The sequence below is a fragment of the Camelus dromedarius genome, chromosome 3 (assembly GCF_036321535.1).
Source record: "Camelus dromedarius isolate mCamDro1 chromosome 3, mCamDro1.pat, whole genome shotgun sequence".
NCBI classification, from domain to species: domain Eukaryota; kingdom Metazoa; phylum Chordata; class Mammalia; order Artiodactyla; family Camelidae; genus Camelus; species Camelus dromedarius.
Genome location: NC_087438.1, coordinates 102,323,922 through 102,347,182, shown reverse-complemented (window position 1 = coordinate 102,347,182; position 23,261 = coordinate 102,323,922). Strand labels below are relative to the sequence as shown.

The window sequence follows — 23,261 nt, the reverse complement described above, 5'->3', positions numbered from 1 at the left end:
AGCGTGTAGCCAGGCTGGCCTAGCCTGTTTACACCTGGGCTTGAAGAGGGTCGTTGAGCTTCTGGAAGGTCTGATGCGACTGTTACTTACTCAGACGTTATTCAGGATTTTCTGCTATCTTGCAAAATATGCATTTGTGAAAAAACCTCATGTTCTGCAAGTTGCACTCTAAAAACAATAGGGCTGATGAGAAAAATAACTTTGCTGCCATGTCCCAGTTCTCCCTGGCTGTCGTACCTTGGGCAGCGCTCAGTACTTTTACGAGGAAATGAGTGAAAAGGAGTTAGAATGCACAGCGAGATCCACAGTTGGTTTCTGATGGCTGTTATCTGGAAATCATCGAGTGACTTTAAATTTTTGAAATGAGGAACCCAAATGATTCCTCGGAATTCCCACCTATTATGCTGAGAAGTAAGAATATATTTTTCCTGCTAGCGTTTGTCTTTCCTGACTTAAAAAAAAAAAAAGGCTTAGTTTAATTAGCTTTTCAATTTTAGAAACCACTCATATTTAAGTGTCTTTTTACCTTTTATCCAAGTGGTGTTTCCCAGTATCGGCCTGACTTCTGATAAACCTTCACAACTGAGCCTGCATAAATGGCTTCTGTGGAAGTCATCATTAGCATGCTGTAGGTGGCCCTTTTCACTTTAGAAACTTACCCCCGAGGCTCTTTAGTGGTGGTGTTATTGAATTGGTCATATGGACCCCTCACTTAGACGCTAGCCAGGCTGAAGCCCCCTCCCTTGGCAGGGAATGTTCTTTTTCCTTTCGAATTCCCATGGCCAGTAATGAAACCAATGCTGGGACTGAAACAGCAGAAGCTTTATTCAGTGGCCAGAGAATGGAGAAGTGGGAACTTAGTTCGTGCATCAACTTCTAGGGGTAAGGAATGATGAAGGCAAGGTTTTTAAGGTCAAGGTTAGTGAGGTAGGGAGGATGTGCATTGGTTTTCTGGGAAAAGGCAGGATTCTTCCTGGAACTAGGGTGCTACCCTTTTTTCTTCCTTTTATGGTTGATACTTCCTCTCATGGCATGGGTGGGTGTGGCATTTAGCATGCCAGTGTGTTACAGTGGGCGTATAATGAAGTTCAGGGTCTACTGGATGGCAGGTCTTCCACCATCTTGGACTTGGCTATTTCTAACCAATTCTGGTGGCCTCTTGTTTTTCGCTTCTGGTGGTTTCCTATAAGACAAAGATAAAACTTTCCAGCAGTTTAAGTTCCTTCAAGGAAGAGGGAGGGTTGGAGATAGAGGCTAATAGCCATGGTAACAGTGGTAAAGGTGGGATCTGATATCTCTTTTTCTTCCAGAAGAAGAAAAACTAGGTGCTCACAAAGTTTATATCTCTGTGTGTATAAATTAAAACTGTGCCCTAGATATGGACCCCCACATCCATATCTAGCGAGGTTGCTTGGGTTTTTGTGCCTCTGGGGGCTTGTTCAGTTGCTTTTCTCTCTTCTCTTTGGGGGCCTTGCAATTTGAGGACATAAACTAGACTTACTCTGATGATCATTTCACAATATATACAAATATGGAATCATTATGTTGCATACCTGAAACTGATAGAATGTTCTGTGTCTGTTGTACCTCGGGAAAAACACATCCATGTGGAGATGATGTTGGGACTGGTGTGGTTGGTGACATAACAAAGGATTAAACAGAAAATGTCACTCATTAGTTGGAAAGTTCAGGGAGTCATGGAGTCTCAGAGTGGAACTGACCTTCCCTTCCTGGGCTGCTGATCACATCCAGATTCAAGCGTTGCCCACAGGACTTTCTGACTCATAGTCTTGGGGGCACAAGACAGGACAAGCTCCCACACACGTGATGATCTGCAGTTTTGGGGAGCAGAGACTTAGACAAGAGGAAGCATGAGTTCCCATGATGTTATTTGACTTGCCAAAATCGTTAGTCAAGAAGCAGAAGTAAAACTACAGTACATTATATAAGACATACCATTTTAACCATTTCTGAGTGTGCAGCTCATTGCAACCATCATCGCCATTTGTCTCCAGAATCTTAACAAATTCTGTAGCCATCAAATAATCACTCCCCATTCCTGTCTCATCCCAGCTGCTGGGAACCACCACTCCATTTTTTTGTCTCTATGAATTTCACTACTTTAGAAACTTCATGTAAGTGGAATTATACAATATTTGTGCTTTTGTGTCTGGCCTATTTCAGTTAGCAAAATGTTTTTAAGGTTCACCCATGTGGTAGCATATGTCAGAATTTCCTTTCTTTTTAAGGTGAGTAATATTCTATTGTATATACGTACCATGTTTTGTTTATCTCTTCACCCATCAGTGGATACTTGGGTTGCTTCTGCCTTTTGGCTCTTGTGGATAATGCCGCCATGAACACGGGTGTTTGAATATCTGTTCATATCTCAGCTTTCAATTCTTTAGGTGGATTATTTGGTAATTATATGTTTAATTTTTTGAGAAACTGCTTGAAAGTTTGCTTTTGAGATAGCTGTCTATCTTTGTCCATGACAGCAGTGGATTGTACCATTACTGTGGATTTTTCTCAAGTCTGTGCAGTGAAAATGCACAGTTTTAACATTCCTTTTGCTAATTACCAAAGCCTCTGGTGGTTTCAAGGATGAAGATAGCCGACGTTCTGGAGAGTGAGATTGCTGATTAGAACGCTCATAGCCAGCCCCTGGGGTGTGAAGCCTGTATTGGGGCAGCTGACTACCAGGTGCATAATTAACACAGGCACCATACTGTGGTGCTGCACGCAGTGAAATATTTTGAAGCAAACTGTAGACATCCTAATAACCGTATACCAAATACCAACTCCTGAACTAAAAGCCTAGTACGTTCTGCCTTTAGAAAGATGATTCAGTGTGAGACAAGGACTTGGCTGTGTGTTTATTGAATGTGAAGTTTTAGAGAAGCACCCTTTGGTGCATGATCTGGTTTTCTCACTTCCCAGATGTCACATTTCACATCTTAGACCCTCAATTTTCTCATCTCTAAAATGGAGTGATGATAGTCCTACTTCACAGGATTATTTTAAGGATTAAGGGAGGGCATACATATGAAACATGCCTGGCACATAGAGAAACTTAAATAATTACAAGCATGAAGAGAAATTCTCTATACAAAGTATACTTTTATAAGTAAATAGCCTTTTAAATACTTATCCAAGCAAAAATTTAGGTAGCCACACTGTAGGTAAGGTTTTGTTGTTTCTTTAAAAATTATTTTATCATTTTTTAAATCCATAAATTTAATACTCACTGTATCCACATTTAATCCTTCCACATGTCTTTGTGTATATTTACCTGTGTATGTATATGTATGTTTTTTAAAAAACAAAATTAGGATTATTCTGTTTATTTAGTTTAACTTTGTCACTTATGGACACACTTACGGAACATTTTTCTGTGTCATTTATATATTCTTGAAAACATGATTTTTGATGCTTTCATAATATTCCAATGGCATGATAGCGCTCTCTTGTTGGTTTTTGTTTTTTTCACTGCTATAAATAATAACTGGTGAATCCATGAGTATATAAATACTTGTGTATATTTCTGGTCACTTCCTAGGCTAAAGAGTATGCATATTTTTAAAGATCTTTGCACATCATCAAATTTCCTCCCAAAAGAATTCTACCCATTTGTAGCTGGCCCCAAGACTTGGTTCTGCATATTCTCAGTTTTCTTGCTCTATTACTTGAATGAATGACTTTTAACCTCTTAGAACTTCCACTTGTCATTGGGAAAGCACAGCTGATTATTCTACTTTTGTGGGATTGTTGTGAAGAAATGAAGTTGTTAGCTCCAGTCTTCTGATTTGTACTCCAAAGACGGTGAAAGTTAATACTTCTGTCGTTAACTAGTTTGTGTGACCTCAGGCCTCCTCCAAGCTTACTTGTGTTACTTTGGCCTAGCTGCTCACTTCCTTATCTGTGACTTCAGTGTCTTGTGTACACACACGCATGGTAGTCACAACCCTAGAAAAGAGTGGATGTTTCAAAACCCAACAATAATTCCAAGATAGAGAAAAATAGCAAATAAAACTGTCATTTAAAATAATAAAGTCGCAAAAATACAACATAAGAAGACCAGTGGAATATTCTGCTGACTATATGTTGGAGACATATTTCCTGCTTGGTATGTGACTTCTTTGCATTACTTGCATCTCTTGAAGCACTGATGAAATATGTTCTGTCCCTCCGGTTCCACAGGGTTTTATTTCCCAGCTTTCAATTTAAATCTGTTGGTAATACTTTTTAATCCCACCCTTGAGTGCTCAAATAGATTGATTTACTTGATATTTATTCATTAGATGCTGTGAGAATATTACTAGGATTCTGGTTTTTAACTACTTATTTCTAGACCAGTTAAATAATAGTAGCTGCCCTCTTTTTTCGGGTCTCTCTCCCCATCAGCTCATCTCAGCTGCTCTTACCTCTTAGAGTTTTAGTCCTGAAAAATGTAACCTTTGCAGTTACATCTTAGTGAAGATGAGTGTTCTACAAGTGATACGGTTTTTGTTCCTACCATTGAGTTTAAATCGATGCCTTTACCTTGACTGTGAGACTTGGGGATCCAAAAATACCTCGGTGGCTCATTTGAATTCATCAGGGTTGCAACAGATGACTCATTGGTAAAGCTTCTGGGAATCCCTTAAACCAGCCAGCTGAAGTTCTGGGGTATTACTTTCTATGAAGCTAGATGACACCTGGGAAGTAAAGCTCTTTCCTGAAACGGCAGAAGGTGCTTTCCTGAGCTCGGAAGGTGTGGGTGTCATTATTTGCGTAGTGATGAGAAATCATGTCTCTGCATAGTGCGGTGTGGAGTGCAAGGGCCAGGAATCAGGCAATCTGGGCTCTGGCCCTGCCATCCTCCTGGCCATATTGCTTGGACTAGTTCCCTGGAACTTCACTATCATTTTTGTAAAATCAGACATTGGGCTAGGAGGTCATTTTCAGTTCTGAAGTTGTGTGATTTTTTTTTTTTTTTTTAGCTCTCCTTCCTTTTCCCCAATGTGTAAATACCAGGATTTTTTTTTTTCAAGATTTTAAAATTTGTCTGGCAGATAGTCTTTAAGCCTGCATAAAAATTCAGAAGTTGAAGCTAAGTGGGGATCCAAGAGCGTAAGAGATAATTCATGTAACAAGTAGATGGTCGAGTTGAGGTGGTGGCAATAAAATATTTTAAAATAAGACATATACTTAAAAAGGTACTAATTGGCAAGAAGGGGTGGTAAGCATGTGGTAGGGATGGTACAGTTTCATTTTATAATCGTATTCACATGAGCTAAGTATACTGCATATTACAAAGATTTGTAAGTCTTGTAGGTGTCTTTGAGCTTTGGTGCCAGTAATAGATATGTTGGCTTATTTTCAGCCAATGCCTTCTGTAAACACAGACTGTTCTGGACCATTTGGAGAAAACCAGATACAACACTAATAGCAGTAGCTAGGGGGAGGAGATAGCTCAAATGGTAAAGCGCATGCTTAGCATGCATGAGGTCCTGGGTTCTGTCCCCAGCACCTCTTCTAAAAAATACATAAGCCTAATTACCTTCCCCCTGGGGGAGAAAAAAACACATTAAAAAAAGAAACAAAAAATTAAAAAAAAATAGCAGTAGCTATAATTTCTTGAGTGTTTACCAGGAGCCAAGCTCAGCTCAGTTTTATGAATATTGAGTTCTCCCAATAACCCTCTGAAAGAGAGATGCTGTTGTCAGTCTTCCATTTTACAGATGAGGAAACAGAGGCACACGGAGGTTGAATCACTGGCCCAGTGTCATCACCTGCTGCTGCTGAGTGGCAGAGCTTGGTACATGCATGACCTAGAAGTAGACACTTGTGCTTGAAGCGTGCACTATGCTACTTGCTTTCCTAGTGCTCTTTTATGCTCACGCCCAGCCGAAATCGTGGGAGATTTGGGATCCGTGTCTCCCCACTGTCCTGGATGGGATTTCCAACTCATCTATTACTTTTCTGAGCCTGTTCTCATACTCTGTTGTGCTAAATTCAAAGACACTGAGAAAATAGGAATTTGTGGCACCATAAATCTTCACGTACCTCCTGTGCACTGAAGGTGGGCGCAAAATTGAAAACTGAAACAGCTCTGGCCAGGCTGCTTTGAAATATCAGAAAAATAGGGGCTGTGTCCGCAGCTTGTGTGGACTAAGTGCATTTTGGGTGCACGTCGTGTGTGGGTCAGATCTATTGTAGGACTGGGCTTAGATCCAGCTACGCTCTTGGTGCTAAGTAAGGCTTTCAGTTTGACTGACAAGGCCAGGAAAAGGTCAGACTCAGGCATCTCCGATTAGGGGTTAATACAGATTCTGGGTAGAGCAAGTTGAATTGCAAAGGTGATTTAATTTCTTGAAGGTACATCTAACAGTTAAACTTGAGTTGTGTGCTGAAGTCCTGGAGCACACTAATTACATGCCCTGTGAGCTCTCCAAGGTGTCCAGCTGTCCTCTTGGTCGTCCTGCCCCTCTCTGCCAGTGCTGATTTCTCCCCATTCTACGATAGTTTCATCTCTTGCTGAAGGACCCCTTTGGTGAGCGGACCCTTTGTGGATGAGGGGCACCGGCCAGAACTCCAAGCAGATGATGGAGAGGAGGCTGGGTGTTTGCTGTTAGGGAGAGAAGGCGGCTTGTGTGTCTCATGAACCTGGGTTTGCTGGACTGATACCTCTTTGTCACTTTCAGTTTCCTTGGAATTCCATTTGCTGCCTGGGATTTGACCCTTTTATTCCTTGTTTAGCTTTCTTCCGTAGAGTCTAGCTAAACCATTTTTCTATTTTTCTCTGAATTTCCTTGGTAAAGGAAAGTGGTGGGCTTTGGAGAGTTAATTAACTCCTTTCACGTTGACACCCCATTTAAGAAGAACTTAAAGGCTATAATTAAAAATTTTCTTGATCAGCAGCCTTTGGAGGGGATGAAGCTTTTGTTACTTCTAAAGACATTAACGTTTGCTAAAGCCCACCAGTTCTTTGTACTCTCTGCACTTCCTGATATGTGTGAAATATTTCACAATTAAAAAAATTGCTGCTCTCCCAACAAGGCTCTTTCGGTTTTTAAATAAATTCTAAACATTTTGTATAAAATGCTTTTGTGTAGGTATTACCTGCATGTACATATTTTAAATTGTTTTTCCGGCAGAAGCATTTGTGTGCTTTTGCCCTAGCTCTCTGTGGAGGCAGCAGCATCCCCTGCACTGCCGAGCTGTGTGACCTCGGGCGGGCCGTTCCATTTTCTGAGTCTCACTTTGCCCACATGTAAAATGAAGATAATACTGGAACCTACTTCACAGAGTATTTGTGAGGAGTGAGTGAATTACATACGTAAAATGTTTAGGACAGGACTTGGCACACAGTTAGTGATCGGCTGTTACTATTATTTAAAAAGAAAAATGCAAGGCAGTTACAGGCAAACTATAATTTTAAACTTAATTTTTTCATTATGATATTATAGACGAATATTTAGTGGTTATGATGAGGCTGTCTTGGAGTCAGCTCAACCTGAGTTTAAATCTCTCTGCCCTCTCTCACAGGGGGTATACGAACTTAACCTCTCTCTGGGTGAAATGTGAATATAGAACCTACCTTTGAGATGAGAATTAAAGGAAATAACATAAATAAGTGCTTAAAATACCTTGTCACACAATAAATACTCCATAAATAATTTTTATCTTTCCATTTAACCCAGATTGGCCTATTTCCTTCTAGTCTTTCATATGCAGATTTTAAGCTTGAGTAATGGCATTATAAGTACAATTCATGTCTCATTTTTTTCAAGTACTGTTTTATCGTACATGCGTTTCCCAGGAACTCCATAAACCACGGAGCCGTCATTTTAATGAGTACATAATATTTCATTAAGTGGTTATGTAAGAATTGCTTTCACCATTTCTTTAGAACTGAGCATTGGGGCTATTTCCAAGTTCTACCATTATAAAGGAGACCATGTGAAACATCTTTTATACAGAGTCTTTCATGTTTTGTATCATTACCTTAGGAATGATCCCCTGAAGTTCTCTCACAGGCATTGGCGTTTTCATGGTCCTTTGAATGTACTGTTTATTTCTCTCACTGAACGACAGGCTTCTGAGTGGGGCTCCCAACTCTGTCCTTAGCACCTGGCACGCAGTTTGTGCTCAGTGAGTATTTATGGGAATAGTGAACAAGTGCACATACTATTGTATTATTTTCCAAAAGTAGTAAGACTTCTTTATGTTTCCATCCTATTATCTTTTAGAAAGTCTTAAAAGCAGAGAAACTTTTTACCCGTTAGGCTAATAGGGCAGGTAACAATAATGGGTAATACTTGTCGAGAACTCCATTCCCCTGTCCTCGTACTTAGCACGTTAAATGCGTTACCTCCTTCCGTTTGCTCAGTGACTCTTTGTGATCAGTCCCATTTTCATCATTTTATGGCTGCGGAGGCTCGGAGAGGTGGGTTGGCTTGCCCAAGCTCACACAGGTACTGAGTGATAGAACCTTCATTCAAACCAGGCCATCGGGCCCTTAGTCTGAACGCTCGATGACGAGGCTGCATACCCCCCAGACCTTACTTACTTTGCCAGCCGCCCACCCCTTTACACTTCAGCCAGTCTAATAAATTATTTCCCAGGGAGCCTGACTTTGTTGGCCAAATTCCAAACAAGGTGTGACTCAGAGTTGTCCCTCAGCCTTGAGGATTTTGCATCAGTCTCAGAACAGCCAGAGCTCTTACCACGCTGGTTATTTAAAGGGAAGTCCACCCTTGCAGCTCACCAAATGAAGGACGTGTGAGTATATGTTTTATAAGCCTTAGATTTTTTATTGAAGGGAAGGATTTTATTAGGTTGATTAACATTCAAGACAGCTGGTAGATTTAGAACATTGTCCACCTGGGAGTTACTAATCCACATGGGAATATCTGGGGCCGAACAATTCAAAGTGTGTGACCCTAGGGATTAACCAGTAACGTCCCAGTTAGCCAGCAATTGAAATACTAGGGCAACTTTTTAAAAGTCCATTTAACCCCTCCTTTTCCCTCACCAGTTTCTTATGGGGGCTGGGAATTTTAAAGAACATTTGCATCTATAAGCACTGCCTTTTTTTTTTTCCCCTTTCTCTTTGCAAATGATTGGCTTTTAAAAACAGCAGGCGGTTTATCTTCAGACTGTTATTTACCTATAGAGATTTTATTTTTTAGTCATTCATATGTAGCTTTTGTTCTGGTTGCTCTCGTTTTGTGACATTAAATGCTTAGAGTTTTTTTAAAAAGCATCAGTTCTTAAACTTGCCATGGGCTTATGGCTTTGCCCTTCCACAGGTGATACAAAGAATAAGGGGTGAAGGTCATATATACGGTGCTCATGTCCAAGGGGACATGGTCTCTGAGTTGTAACCTGATACCTCGTTCACCCTCCCCCGGTTTTGTCCCCAAGAAATGATGATTGTGTTTAGCACTGAAAGGTTCTTCATGGGAAGTCAAGGGCTCTCCAGGCTGGCATTTGACAGTCAACCAAGGAATTCTTATGGGCACATACTGTGCTGAAGCAGAAGTGCTTCCATTGTGCACGTTTGTCCTCCAGCTTCTCCAGGGAGCATGAGGGAGCTTCACTTGGTATCAGCAGGAAACAAAATGGATTTGGAGATATAGTGAGATGCTTTAAGTCTTAGGACAGTTCTAAGAACTCCACATGGTTCAGTCTCACTTATCTCCCCTAAATTTATAAAATTAAAAGCACTCAGATGTAGATGGAAATAACTTTGTGATGACTGGAAGGATTATGCCAAAGGTGAAAAAGTGACAGACAAGGACCCTATGAACATACCTTTTTAAGGAGGTGATATGCTGAGGGCTTAGAGTCATGGAAACCTGGGTGTCAATCTAGATTCTGCACTTACTAGCTGGGTGCTTTTGATCAAGTTTTCTTAACCAGTCTGAGTTTTGTTTTCCTCATGTCTCTCATGGGCTGGGTGTGAGGATTAAATGAGACAGGGCATATAATGTGCACAGCACAGCCCAGTAGTGGCCTCAGCCTCTCAACAATCGGTTCTTCCCCAAGGCTTTGGTTCTGTCTTGTGCTGCCTCTGTTGCACACAACCCCTGGGACCTAGGGAAAGCCAGTGCACCCTGCTGGGGTCTGTGTTGTCAGATGGAAGGATTAGTGACTCTTAGAGGTGATGTGAAGAACAGGGACAGTATGCTCTGTGAGATATGAGCAGGCACAAGGTGAGCCCCTGCTGACATTTCCTCCAGGTCACTGACCACCCGCTGAGAGGGGGTCCCTACTTGTGAGAGTCCCACTGTGACGGCCTGGAGTCAGATCAAGGTCCATAAAGAAATCAGGGGTCTATTGCCAGGCGACAGGGGGGACAGGACGTCATGGTTAACGATAGTCTGTCATGTGTCAGTAGCTTTATCTGTTACCTCTTTGAATCCTCAGAGCAGTCCTGCGAGGAAGTATGTGTATTCTCCTCCCTCCACCTGCTTTACAGGCACAGAGACAGATTCAGGGAGGCAGCCACTCATTGTGGAAAGAGTGGGAGAAACCCAGGTTTAAATTCCAGGTTGGCTACTTCCTAGCTGTGTGACGGTGAGCAAGTTACTCACCTCTTTGAGGCCGGTCTCCTTACCCGGATATGGCGAGAGTGAAAGTATCTTACCTCCTGGGGCTGTTTAGAGGGTTAAAAGCAATTATGTAGGCAAAACCCTTGGCCTCTATTAAGTCCGTGACCCATCATTAACCTCAGTATTGTTGAGATTTGGTGGGATCCGTTTTTGACCAAAATATGGTTTTGGAAAGTTATATTTTGTTGAAGGAGAATGTGTGATAGGAAGACAAAGTAGACTGGCACTGCCTGTAAAAAAGATCATTGACTTAGAGAAATTCCAGAATTTGAGGGCAGGAGAAGGGTAGAGATAAAAGAAGAAGAATTATCTGGGCAGCCATTGGACTTATTTAATATCTAGGCATCAGCTGGATTCTGATGGAGAATCCTATTCTGTTAGAGACAGTTTGTTGATAAAAAGTCCAAGTATGCTGCTAACTGGTTTCTCTCTCAGAATAGGGAAGAAACAAAGGGAAATTATGGCTGAGCTTAAATCTGATGAATAGTGAAAAAATGGCTAATGAAGGGAATTGATAGGAGTCTTGTTTTTCAGTTTGTTAGTTTAAGAATCGGTGTGAGCATTGGTACTAGGGCCCTTTGGTGCCAGGCACCGAGGCCGTGCTGTTTCAATGTAAAGAAGATTGTCATATAATTAAGACAGAGACAGATGGACTAAGGCGTGGACAGTGTCCCATCAGCGGAGGTTTCTAAGCAAGATGATCAGTTGTCAGAAATGCCGTGAGTGGGTTGTAGCCCTGGGTGGGAGGCTAGCCGTGATTTTTTTTGATTACTGATAAATTAATTATATCCAACAGATACACATGAACAAACCATATTTTGCATGAAGTCTAAGTCAGGAAAGCTAAAATTATATGCGAGTCACATTTAAAAAAATTAAAAATGAAAATAGACTGATTGAGTCACATTAGAGGGTAGGGGACCAATGTCTTTTAGCCACTGAAGTGTTCATATCAGGTCAGGGTTTCTTTGCAAGTTGACAATATGGAAATGGCTTTGTCGTCTTTCATTCTGATATTTGACCCCAGGACAACTCCCTAAACTGGGGTGGGCCATTTTCATTTCTTTGCTGAGAGTTTTCTGTTCGGACTAGATGATATAATGTCTTTTCCAATTTTTAGATTTTATTATTTTGGGATATATTCTTCTCCTTTACAAATTGTGAGAGTAAATATTCTCCTTAAGGAAAGAGGAAGCTTTATAACGTAAAGCAAGGACATCTGAATTAGTGTATCAATTTAATGTTCTGCAGCTTACACCTGGAGATTTTGTGTTACTCAACAAGATAAAAATGACTCTTACTAAAGAGTTTATTAGCCACTATGGGAAAATTATATTGAAGTCATAGAGTCTGTTAGGATATTCCTACTCGAAAAACATTGTATTTAAGGTAGTTTGTAGATGTGATTAAATATTGATTTGTATATTAAGAATCATACGGTTTAGTCTGGGAGCAGGGCTGAAATAGCCGACTTACTTATCAGGCCTTTTGCACGTAATCAATAGGGAAGGGAAGGAACGCTGTCACTGTGTACCCAGTGCCATAACAGGTGTCCACACGTGCAGTCTCATTAAAACCCCACAGCCCCCCAGTGTTGTCAGGTCCTGGATCCTGCTCTCTCAGCCCTGATTGCCGTGGGTCAAATCAAGGCTCTGCTTCTTAGCTGTCATGTGATTTTGGTCCAGATGCTTCATTTCTCTGAGCCTTGGGTCACATCCAAAAAAAGAAGATAAGACAGATAAGAGGGTAAAATTAGCCAATGCAGGTAAAGCACTCAGCACAGTGCCTGGCACACAGCGCGTGCCAGCACCTTTTAACAATTATCATTGTTCGGTGTTTTACAGTTTTATAGATGAGAAACCCTAACTATAGAAGAATTGGACAGCATCAGGTAAAAGGTACTTTATTGTGGCCAAAAGTCTTTTCCTGGAGAAGCACTGAGCAATGTTTCTCTTACCTTTTGATGAGAAAACTGGATGTGGATTCCTCCCTCCCTCCCTCCCTGTCTCCTTTCCTTCCTTCCTGTGGCTGACATGGCTAGAAGCAGATCATACAGGGCCTCATAGCCACGATAAAGAAGGTGAATTTTATTATAAGAGCAGTGGAATGCTATTGAAGGGTTGAATACCTTGTATTCATACTGCTATGATTCTACATAAAGCACATGAAAAGAATCTGGGAAAGTTTTATGTAAGCCAGCTTAGTAACAAAAGTTTAGAATCCAAAGGAAAGTGAGGTTTTTAAAGTAAACTTGATGCATACCATTTCATCAAGAGATGAATGGTTTGACAATGAACACACTTCAGCATCTGAAATGATCTTGATAACTCCTCTTGGCTAATCCGCATTCTTCAGGACCCATTTTAAGTCCCACCTCTGCTGTCATTCTTTCCACAGCATTCCCTCCCTTTTGTCTTTCATACTTTACTTCTTTATTTTTTGCTTGTCCCCCCCCCCCCACCATTTCCTATGGCAGCCATTGTTATCCTGACCTTTCACCACACTTTCCAGGATGCTAACTACTGGGCAGAGTGCACTGTAATTCCAAAATTCAAACTCATCATTCAAAACCAGTCAGTTGATCAGTCTTGTAATTCATCAACAGTGAGCATGTACTTTGTGCCAAATTCTTCACTAGACAATAAGGATTCAAATGTAAGTGACTGTTGTTCCCAGTCTCTGAGTACCTGACCATCAAATGTGGTAGATTTGTAAGCTGATAACTGGTTGGTAGATTGATAGATTCATTCATTCATTCATTCAGTGGATACTTACTGAATGCCTTCTGTGTACTGGGGGTTATATCTTGAACAAGACAGACAAGGCCCCTAGCCTTTTGGGACTTTCATTCCTGTGGGAATAGATAGTCATGAAAGAGATTTAGATGAACAAGTATTTATTTACTGAGTGTTCACCAGAAGCTAGGTACTTTGAGCACCATATTAGACATGATTTTAACTAATTCTTAGGACAACCCGTATTACTGTTTCATCTCCGTTCCACGATGAGGCACAGCTTAAGGAAAATGCCCAAGGTTTCTCAGCTAGCTTGGTCTCAACCCTAAATCTAACAGTGTCATTGCATAATTACGGTGCTATTTGTGGCCACACAGGGGTGTTTTGTGTGCTGTTGTCTCCCCCAGGAAAAAGCAGAGCTAAGGTGGGAGGAAGAGTGTGTGTGAGCAGGTGGGGAATGGGGAGGGTGGAAACACTGGACTTGTAACAGCCTCATCTCCCCCTTCAAGAAGGCAAATGCTTAACTGCACGTGCGTTGCTGTTCCCGCCCCCATCCCCTTTCTTCATCTGCCCTCTGCTTGGACTTCCCTTCACTCTGTGCATCACACTCATAACCAGACTTGGGTCTTACTCAAATCGTTCATCTTCTAGCGGCTTCTGCAAGTCCTGCCTTCATGCACGATCAGTTTCTACTTTGTTCCATTGAATTTTTTTTTAAACATGGTAATGTTTCTCAAAGGCTGTCTTGCATTTCATTTATTTTGCATTCCTCTAATTCCTTCCAAGAGACCAGTGATCCCTAGAGTAGAGATATCATGTTTTCTATGCATCTAATTCCTCATTGCATCAGTGCAGTCCCTTACACACAATGGGCGCTGCTCCTGTTAAAGGTACTTACTCCAAAGTCATGATCCGCTAGAAGCTTTATTTCCGGCGTAGGGGAGGGTGTCTTTCAATGCTTAATCTGGTTATTACAGTACCTAGCTTGTGGTAAACACTCAGCACATGAATGGTTGTTCTTCATCTAATTACGGCTGATCTTTATCACTGTGATAATTAAGTGAGCAGTTCTCTTTTGTTAAGAGAGCCCCATAGAGGTGTCCTTTTGAAAACTGCTTTCAAACTCTGTAATTTTTATAAGGTCTGCTATTACTCTCTTCAGAGCCCCCTAGGTGAGTCAGAGCTTCTTAAGGAAGCATCAGTTTAATAAAATAAATATACTCTCTGGGTCTAGCCCCCTTAAGTTCCGGCTTATTCGGCCTCCTCTTTAGGCAGCCTTTTTGTTTTCTGTACCAATCAGCTATTTCTCAGACACTCTGAGAGTGGGGAATTTGTGAAGTATTTTGAATCTGAAAGTCTCTACTCTGGGACTCCTGTGGGGATGCGTTTGGCCAGCACAACCCTGGTATTAGGGAAATGAGACCGAGAGGGCTCACTTACCTGTCCATTGGTAAATAGAGAAAGATAGCCTTGAAATAGGGAAAAAAAATTCTCAGAGGGGAAGGAAATAATAAAATCAAGCTGGTTTATGATTTGTCAGTCCAAAAAGCTTTTATGTTAAGCTGTATCTATAAAGGTGGATCCATTTAATGTTTGTTCTGCATTTCAGGCATCATTGTGTGATAAGTGGTGTAAATTTAGCTCCTTTAAGCCTCATCTCCTGGGGGTTGAGTTTTAAGCGTTACAACTTTATTTGAAAGGACTCTTATCGATTGGGCTTTGATTCAGCCCTTCCTTACCAAAGAGCCGTACTAAGTAATGGCTTGGCCTCCCTGTCAGGGTTTTTGTTTTTAATCCATTTTATAGGTCTCTCTCTCCCTGCCCTGGTTCTCCACCTTCTGTTTCTAACTGTTCTGCTTAAAAAGACGTAAGTGGTATGAGAGAGGGGAAAACAGAGAAAGAAAAATCAACTGTCACGTTGTGAACATAATTGATCCAATAAATAACGTGTTTCAATTCCCAAGGCAAACCTCAAAGTCTTCACTTATGTCAATTAGCGCTCAGCTCAGTAAGTGGCCGCCTTCTTAATTTAGATGGATGGGGAGCGTTCACCGGCGCTCACTTCCTAAGGAAGGAGTCGGCTTTTCTGGTTGTAAAGATGTACTGTCTAGGCTTACGGGCTCACTCTGCAGAAGGAAGCTTGAAACGGAGTTCACCTGGCTGTTGTCACTCTCCCTGAAAATAGAAGGAAGGCGTTGAGTTACTGCTCAGGGGTTTGTTGAAACAAAAAAGTTGAAACAAAGGGAAGGAAATCTCCTAGGCTATAAGCTCCATGAGGGCAGGGACTTAGGTTTGTTCACCGTTTAACCTCTGGTGCACACAGTAGGTGCACAATAGATATTTGTTAACTGGTTCTGTTGTTGAATGAGTGAGAGCAGACATGAGCACAGTTCAGATCTTAGGTGAAGGATTAGGTTAATTTTCACTCTGCAGGTTGTTTCATCCCCCACCCCGTCCTTTCCCCCTTAACTCTAAGACTACACTACACATTCTGTATCTTTAGAAGTGATTAAGAAGAGCTGTTTCATCAGTTCCCTGACTGGCAAGGCTGTAAGGGATCTTGGAGGCAGCATCGAGCTGCTCTTTACATAGTCCAGTATGTAAATAGTTGTGCATCAGAACCAAATGAGGTATGTTACAAATCTACAGATTCCATGCCCTATCCTTGAAAATTGTTTTTTTTTTTAATTATTAATTTTTTTTTAATTTTGGGGAAAGGAGGGAATTAGGTTTATTTATTTTTAGAGGAGGTACCGGGGATTGAACCCAGGACCTTGTACATGCTAAGCATGTGCTCTACCACTTGAGCTACACTCTCCTCACCCAGCCCTTGAAATTCTGATTACATCGGTCTGGGTAGGAAACCTGTATTTGCTTTTGTGGGTTCCCCTCGTGATTCTGTTGGGCAAACTGCCTGTCCAGCCAGCCTCATGGTCCTCTGAGCCCTCTAGTCTGTGACTTCTTGGGGAAAGTGATTAACCTAAGTACCCAGCAGACTAATTGGCAGGGCTGTGACCAGAACCCAGGTCTCCTGACTCTGACACTCGGGCTCCTGGTCCTGCAGTTTGCTGTTGGGCTCACCCCACGCTCCGTGCTCCTCCACATGGTCGAGACCTTTTGATTAATACTTCTTCCTTTCAGGATTCTGGCAGTGTCTGGGGTGATGGGACAGCCCGAATCTGAAGGACCTCGGGAAACCTCAAGGAAATGTCAGTTTGCTCAGTGTTCTTTTGTACTCAGTGTACTGCGTTGTCTTCTCTAAAGATGCACCCCCCTCCCCGGGCTCAGAACAGATCCCGAGTGGGAAGGCCCTGCCTTTCTCCGGTAGGCCCACCAGTGTCTCTCAGCCCTGTCTGACCATGAGAAGCCCCTGGTGCCCGTCAAAGGTCCAGTGCTCTGGGGCCTACTGGATTCCCAGTAAATCAGCGCCTTCCCTTGAGGGGCCTGGGGACCTGCATTTTAACTTAGCCTTGATCATTATATTCTGTCTCAGTTACACTCCAGTGCCTGAGAACAGTGAGTCTCATTCCCCACCATCCAGCTTTGACTTCCTGAGTTCCTTAGTTCATAGTTGCATCACAGTTACTTTCCTCCTGAAGGTTTATTCTCTGGTCTACGAACTTGTCCCTGAAGGAGGAGAGGGCGTGTCTGCTTTCCTCTTTCCTCCAGGGTGGAATTTGGCCCGACAGACAGCTTGCTCTGTACAGTAGTGGAGTGAGCATTGCCACAAGGTGAAGGGGTGCCTCTGAAACCAGAATTCCACGTCTGTGTTCTTTCCCTGGCTCTGTTACTTCATAGCTGTATAATGTTGGGAAAGTTAACCTTCTTGGAGTTTCTGTTTCTTCATCAGTAAAACGGGGATAGGAGGAGTACTTGCTCAGGGATTTGGTGTGTATTAAGCCAGCTGTCCTCGGTTGGCTCTTGGACACAGACTCAGGTGGAGCTTTTTGTGCAGAGGGGTTACTGGAGAGGACTCTTGGGAACAACTCTTGTGAGGGAGTGAGGGAAGCAGGATGAGGCAGAAGATGATGTTGAACTGTGATGCAGTTGTGATGAAGGTCTCAACTGAGCCCATGGGTAACTATGGTGATGAGATGCCCTTCAGGGTTGCCCCAAATTGAGGGCAGGGCCTGGACCTTTAATACACGATGCCCACCAGTATATGTGGGCTTCCCTGGGAGAGGGGGCGTGACCTCAGGTAAGGCATCTTGCTCTGGCTGAGGGTGGCTGTGTGCCGCCAGCAGCCTACAGAGCTGGCAGTTGGGGAAGGAGTCCTGAGGGGAGATCTCTCTGGTGCACCCTGCACCCACTCCCCCATGGTAATGGACATACAGGGCTTAGCGGTGAGTGTAGCACACGTGCACGTGCTCGGTCAGCACAGGCTTACCTCGTTTTACTGTGCTCTGCTTTGTCCCGCTTCGTAGGCATTGCACTTTTTATAAACTGAAGGTTTGTGGCCACCCTGCAGCGGACAAGTCTTTTGGCACCATTTTTCCTACATCTGCTCACTTTGTGTCTCCGTGTCATATTTTAGTAATTTCAAACGTTGTCCGTACCATTACAGTTGTTACGGTGTCCTGGGATCAGTGACCTTTGATGTCACTATTCTAGGATTAACTGTCACCATTATTAATCCAGCTCTGGCAGTACCGCTTAGGAGCTGGGCCCCTTTTTGGAGGTTACTTAACATCGCTCGGACTTTCTTATGTTGAAAATGAGCATCCACAGCTCTGCTCTGCCCGTTTCCCCGAGTAGTTCCGAGCACATGTGGAGATAATGTATGTGAAATTGCTGAGTGGAATATATTATATAAAAATGTAAGGTGTGACCATGAGCCTACTGTTCTGAAAGAAATATATGGCCATGGCTCGGCTTCGTTGAAGGGAAAGGTTGTGATAAACGTAAAAGTGCTTGTCCGTGAAATGTGGCATTTTGATTTTTCTTTCTTCTCTCCATAGGGAATTAGGATAATGGAGATGCTGCTGAAGGAACAGTGCGGTGCCCCCTTAGCCGAATAAGGCCTCATCAGTGAGTACCAGACGCAAAATCAGAATTATTTACTCAAGCCTTGTTTCATGCTTATAAGCCTGAGTGTCACGCGTCGCCTCCCCAGGCTATTTATGCTCTACATTTCCCAGTTCTGCGCACAGCATACTGTCTCCCAGGTGTTTTGTTATCTGTTCAGCCCCTTTATTTACTGGGTTCTTTGATTTTCAGAGCAGTTTTGTACCACGTGCTGGGTTACATCTGCATTCAAACTGTTTACACGGCTCAGCGCAGTCCACCGTGATTGCAACCCTCAAGGTGGCCTAGGTTTGTAGAGACTGCCTTTCAGAATTTACTGAAGCTCAATTCTGTTGTCCTGAGAACACCGAAGGGAGGGGTTTAAAGCTGTATTTGGAGCAGGAAGGAAAACAAGAAAGGGGCGTGTTGCTTGGCCAGAGAAATACATACATTTTACCAGTCATATATACTTCTACCAATTGGTGGTGGCTGCCTGGAATGCTGTTGAGAAGGACTGCAAGGCGTTGAGAATAATTCTTAGGCCCTGGGTAAGAGTGCTGTGATTTATTTGCAGTGTCTGCCATGGACACAGGATGGAAGAGATGACACTTGTGCTGGAGCACGGGCCACCTCTAGTTTAGGGCAAATGATACAGGGTTAACAGATGGATGACAGGGGGATTTCAGAATTATTTAATTTTTCATTCCTTAACTAATTTTATTGTCTGTGTCAAGGACAATGGTCTTCACAGTGGAACAGTCAGAACAGAGTTATTTGAGAGAATCAAAGCCTAAAATAAATGAGTATAGCGAATTTTTAACATCTGAGGGAAGGTAAAACCTTTAAGGAGCGCAAACATGGTCTTGAGTAATTCACAATTACCTCAGATTTCCTTATGTTGGCCTAAGGCTAGAGTACATGTGGTTTTGTGTAAGCAACCTGGTCTCTAATTGTGAAATACAGTAACGTCTGGGAACAGTTAACCAAAGAAGCAAAAGGAACATTCATGTTCAAGTACCTCCGCATTCAACGCATACCAGCCAGGCCTGTGGATGACAGCTGGAGGGTCATAAAGTGTTTCTGCTTGTTTGTGGGTTTCACTCCATGCTGACGAATATTAAGCCTTTGTATACTTCACACATACTAATGAATTTATTTATTACTGTAAAGGCTAAGGAAGATAACTCCATTTAGCACAGGCCCGGCATGTGCAGGTGCTCCAGAAATGTTGCTGTGGATCTAAGTGTGGTGTGCTCCCACGTCTGCTCTGTTCTTGGAACAGTTGTGGAGGAGAACTTGGCCACCCCCCCCACCTTTCCCCGGCTGGGCCTTTCGGTGAGGCTCAGCAGGCACCTCTGGTACTTCTGCCCGTGTGCACAGAGCCCATCTTCCCTGGGAGGCTGGGATCTAAAGCCAGCTCCAAGTCAAATGAGAGCATGAGGGGACTCCACTTACAAGTGTGTATTGGTTTCAGACTTGAAATTAGTGATTTGGAAACTTGAGTGAGCATCAGAATCATGGGTTTGTTAAACACAGACTGGTGAGTCCCGCTCTCAGAGTTTCTGATTCAGTAGTTCTGGGGAGAGCCTGAGGATCTGTGTCTCTAACCAGTCCCCAGGCGATGCTGGTGATGCCGGTCCAGGGAGCACACGCTGAGAGATGAGGGCTTTAAATGAGTTCTCATCTCTGAGTGGAGAGAGATGAAATGCAACGGCCCTGAGGAAGGCAACAGCTGAGGTCTGAAGTTGTCATGGAGTCCACTGACTTTAGGTTAATCAGAGGAGTGATTTTCTTTGTGTGGCTTTCCCCTGGTTTTAGCATCTCAGCCTCTTCTTGTTCGCCATTTTTTGTTTTGTTTTGTTTCTTCCCCCTGCTTGAATGTTGACAGGCTCCACCATGGAGCAAAGACAACTGAAAAAAAAAAAAAAAAAAAAAAAAAAACAAGGGCTGAGACTCAAGAACAACTCATGTTTAAATCGCCAACTTGTGTTTGTGATTTAAAGTGTTGCTAGTGAAGAAGAGAAAGTTAAACAAGCGTTACCTGCTGTTTTAAATGACCCCTGTTCTTGTTCTTTGCTTGCTTTGTTTTTACTTTGGGGCAGAGCTAAGTCAAGAACTCAGGGCTTTGTATTGTTTTTAAAAAGCAACTCATTCTCCTCTCTGGAGTGAAGTGGTTGAGGTCTGGATACTACGAGGAGTTTTAGTGCAGAACAGGTACATTTAATGCATTGGATGCAAGGATTGAATGTCCCTGAAGGACTTCCATAATTCTAATAATGTATGACCAGTTTTCTCAGGAGCAAATATGAAGGAATGTATACTCTCACCACATAAATCTATATGCAAATTAGAGGCTATTGCTGAAGCTTTAAGAGTTTTCAAAATCAGCTTCATTGACGTATCATGTGTGTACAGGTAAATTGACTAATGAATTTCAAATGTACAATTTGGTTAAGTTTTGACAAACATGCACAGGTATATAAGCATCACGAGAAACATGATGTGAAACATTTTGAGGCATTGATGATGTTGCTGCAGTTCTGTCGCCAGTTGATGGCTTCCCCCTATTTTCTTGGCCATTTTTACGAAGTTTTTGCAAGGTTGAAGTGTGCCTGTTTTAATCGAGCTTTTTATTTTCTCAAAATTAGCTTGGTGGGAAATGGGAGGCTGGTTGTAGGTGGGGGAACTCCCTTTTATGAGCAGTAAAATGCTGCATTAAACAAGAGGCAGGGGGCAGGGGTGGTTCGCTCTGTAGCTATGGCAGGGGGGAGTCAGGCAACTGTAGCGCAAGGGCCAGGTCTAGCCTGTGGCCCAATTTTGTAAATAAAGTTTTATTGGAACCAGCTATGCTCCTGGCTGTATTCTAGCTACAACCCCAGAGCTGCAACAGAGATCTCACAGCCTGCAAAGCCTAAAATATTTACTACCTGGTCCTTTAAGAAAAGTTTTCTCTCCCCTGGGTGAGAATGTGCCCGCTCCTAAATTAACATCAGGTGGCCTGGTGGTGGTGGTTTGGCTTTTTTTTTATTTTAACTTTTTTTTTTTTAATGTAGCATTTGATCACATGTTACGTCTGTTTCAAAGTTAATAGTGTGAGGGTTTATTTTCTCAGTATTAGCTCTGCTGTCACCACTTGGTTGGCGTTATTTTAAGGCATAAAAAAACACATTAAAATGATCACAATGAATACCAGCAATAGTGATCATTAAAATGGCTTCATAAAGTTCCAGTGCACGTGCCTACGGGGGTAGAAATACAGGCATTTTGTTTGGCAGATAAAGTAGCACTGTGATGTGGCAACAGTCTAGGTGCCATGTACAGTGGACTTATGTTTGAATTTTGGAATTTTGCAATTCTTAATGTTTGAAAAAGCGTTCCATGGGGTTTGCGCCCATGTGCCTAAGGAGACGTTTTTATATTCTACCACATTTCAAATTCGCCTCATTTAAATTCACATAGAACGTGACCACATTGTGTAGGCTACCTTGCACTAAAGGTATTCCCTGGAAGTCTCTGGTCTGTGTGTCCAAGTGGGCATTTGACAGTTAGAAAGCTTAGAAGGTAATTCTAAGGAGAAGCCAAAATGGGGGTGCGAGAACTCACTAACCAGCATGCTTGCGGTGCTGCTGCTGACACATCCATTTGATAGATTTTTGATTTCCTGTCATTTTTGAATAAAGCAAATAGCCCTGACATCTTTTTGTTCTTGCTGCTGGCAGCTGGGGGACCCCCTGGCTTGGTGAGGTTTGATAATAGAGTTTTTCCACATCAGAATGATTAAGACCTCAGTTTTAGCTATATCTTAACTCCCCTTTGAACCCGCTCCTCTGAGGTGCTTGCTTTGTTGGAAGATCATTAGGAGGCAGAAAGGCAGTTTCTTCAAGAATTATCCAGAGTGATAGAATTCAGGTGAGTCTTAAGAGCTGCTTCAGCAAAGAGGGCAAGTATGTATTGATTGTTGAGCCATGTTTATTAGTGATAAAGCCTGTTTGCTTTCTCTTGCAGGGAAGCTGTGTTGTGTCTACCGTTTGCTCGAGATTTAATCTTTTCTTGGACAGAGCACATCCAAGGACACAGTTTTCAAAATACACATTTAAGGACGCCGTGTTGGCAGCTTAAAAGAAGAGGAGACCTTCCTGCTGGGACATGGAATGATACACTCCCCTGGGAGCCTGCCTCAGACCGCGGCTCTTGTGGAGATGAGACCTTTCAGCTGCTTCTTAGGGCACAGCCTGTACAATTTTACAAATAAAGAACCCATAGGCGGTGATGTCCGCCCTCCTTCAGGGTGTCCTGTGGATTGTCTGGTGACGGTGCCAGGGCAGCCGAGGATGGGCCAGGGGCTTGGAGAGCGGGGCTTGTGCCCGGATGTTCTCTGCATCATTGCTCATAGGATTCATTTGAGGATTCTGGGACGAATAAAGGAGTTAAACCTGTTCCTGATTCTTAGGTGGCCTGGAACAGATAGGAAAGTGCCAGACCTGTGTGGAAGCTAAGTCATTTTCATAGTAATGTTTAAGATGCTCAGAAATGGGGAGCGTTTGATTTGTACCCGTCAGTACCACCATGTAAGTGCCATTAGTCGTGTTTAAACTGGAACACGTGACCTGCCGTTTGGTACCCCAAGGAACCTGGAGGCGGGAACGCAGGCTGCATGTTCTTGGCTCCCACTCACTCCTTCTGCGCTGTGGAGAGCATGTAACCTCTCTGTCTTTCCCTGGGCAAATGGGGATAATTGGGCACAGATCTTTCTACTTGTGATGATGAAACAAGGGGGTGTGGTGTTAAAAGCTCAAGTTTGAGAGTCAAGCAGACAAGACGTGCGTTTGGGAGTCAAACAGACAGACGCGGGTTTGGAGCCAGGCGCGGCCGCCCACCAGCTCAGTGAGCATGTACGTAACTTTAAATCTTTCAGAAACTT

General features: G+C 42.8%; 1 protein-coding gene across 2 annotated transcripts in view; it reads left to right on the top strand.

Moving 5' to 3' along the window:
- PRELID2 (PRELI domain containing 2) overlaps positions 1–22,626 on the top strand; it is a 63,182-nt gene extending 40,556 nt beyond the window's left edge. For both annotated transcript variants that reach the window (XM_010990361.3, XM_031449271.2), the window contains 2 exons: positions 18,295–18,364; positions 22,346–22,626. In XM_010990361.3, coding sequence (XP_010988663.1) covers positions 18,295–18,354 — 60 coding nt within the window. In that variant the 3' untranslated portion in view covers positions 18,355–18,364; positions 22,346–22,626. The remainder of the gene's footprint in view (positions 1–18,294; positions 18,365–22,345) is intronic.
- Positions 22,627–23,261: the final 635 nt, after the last annotated feature.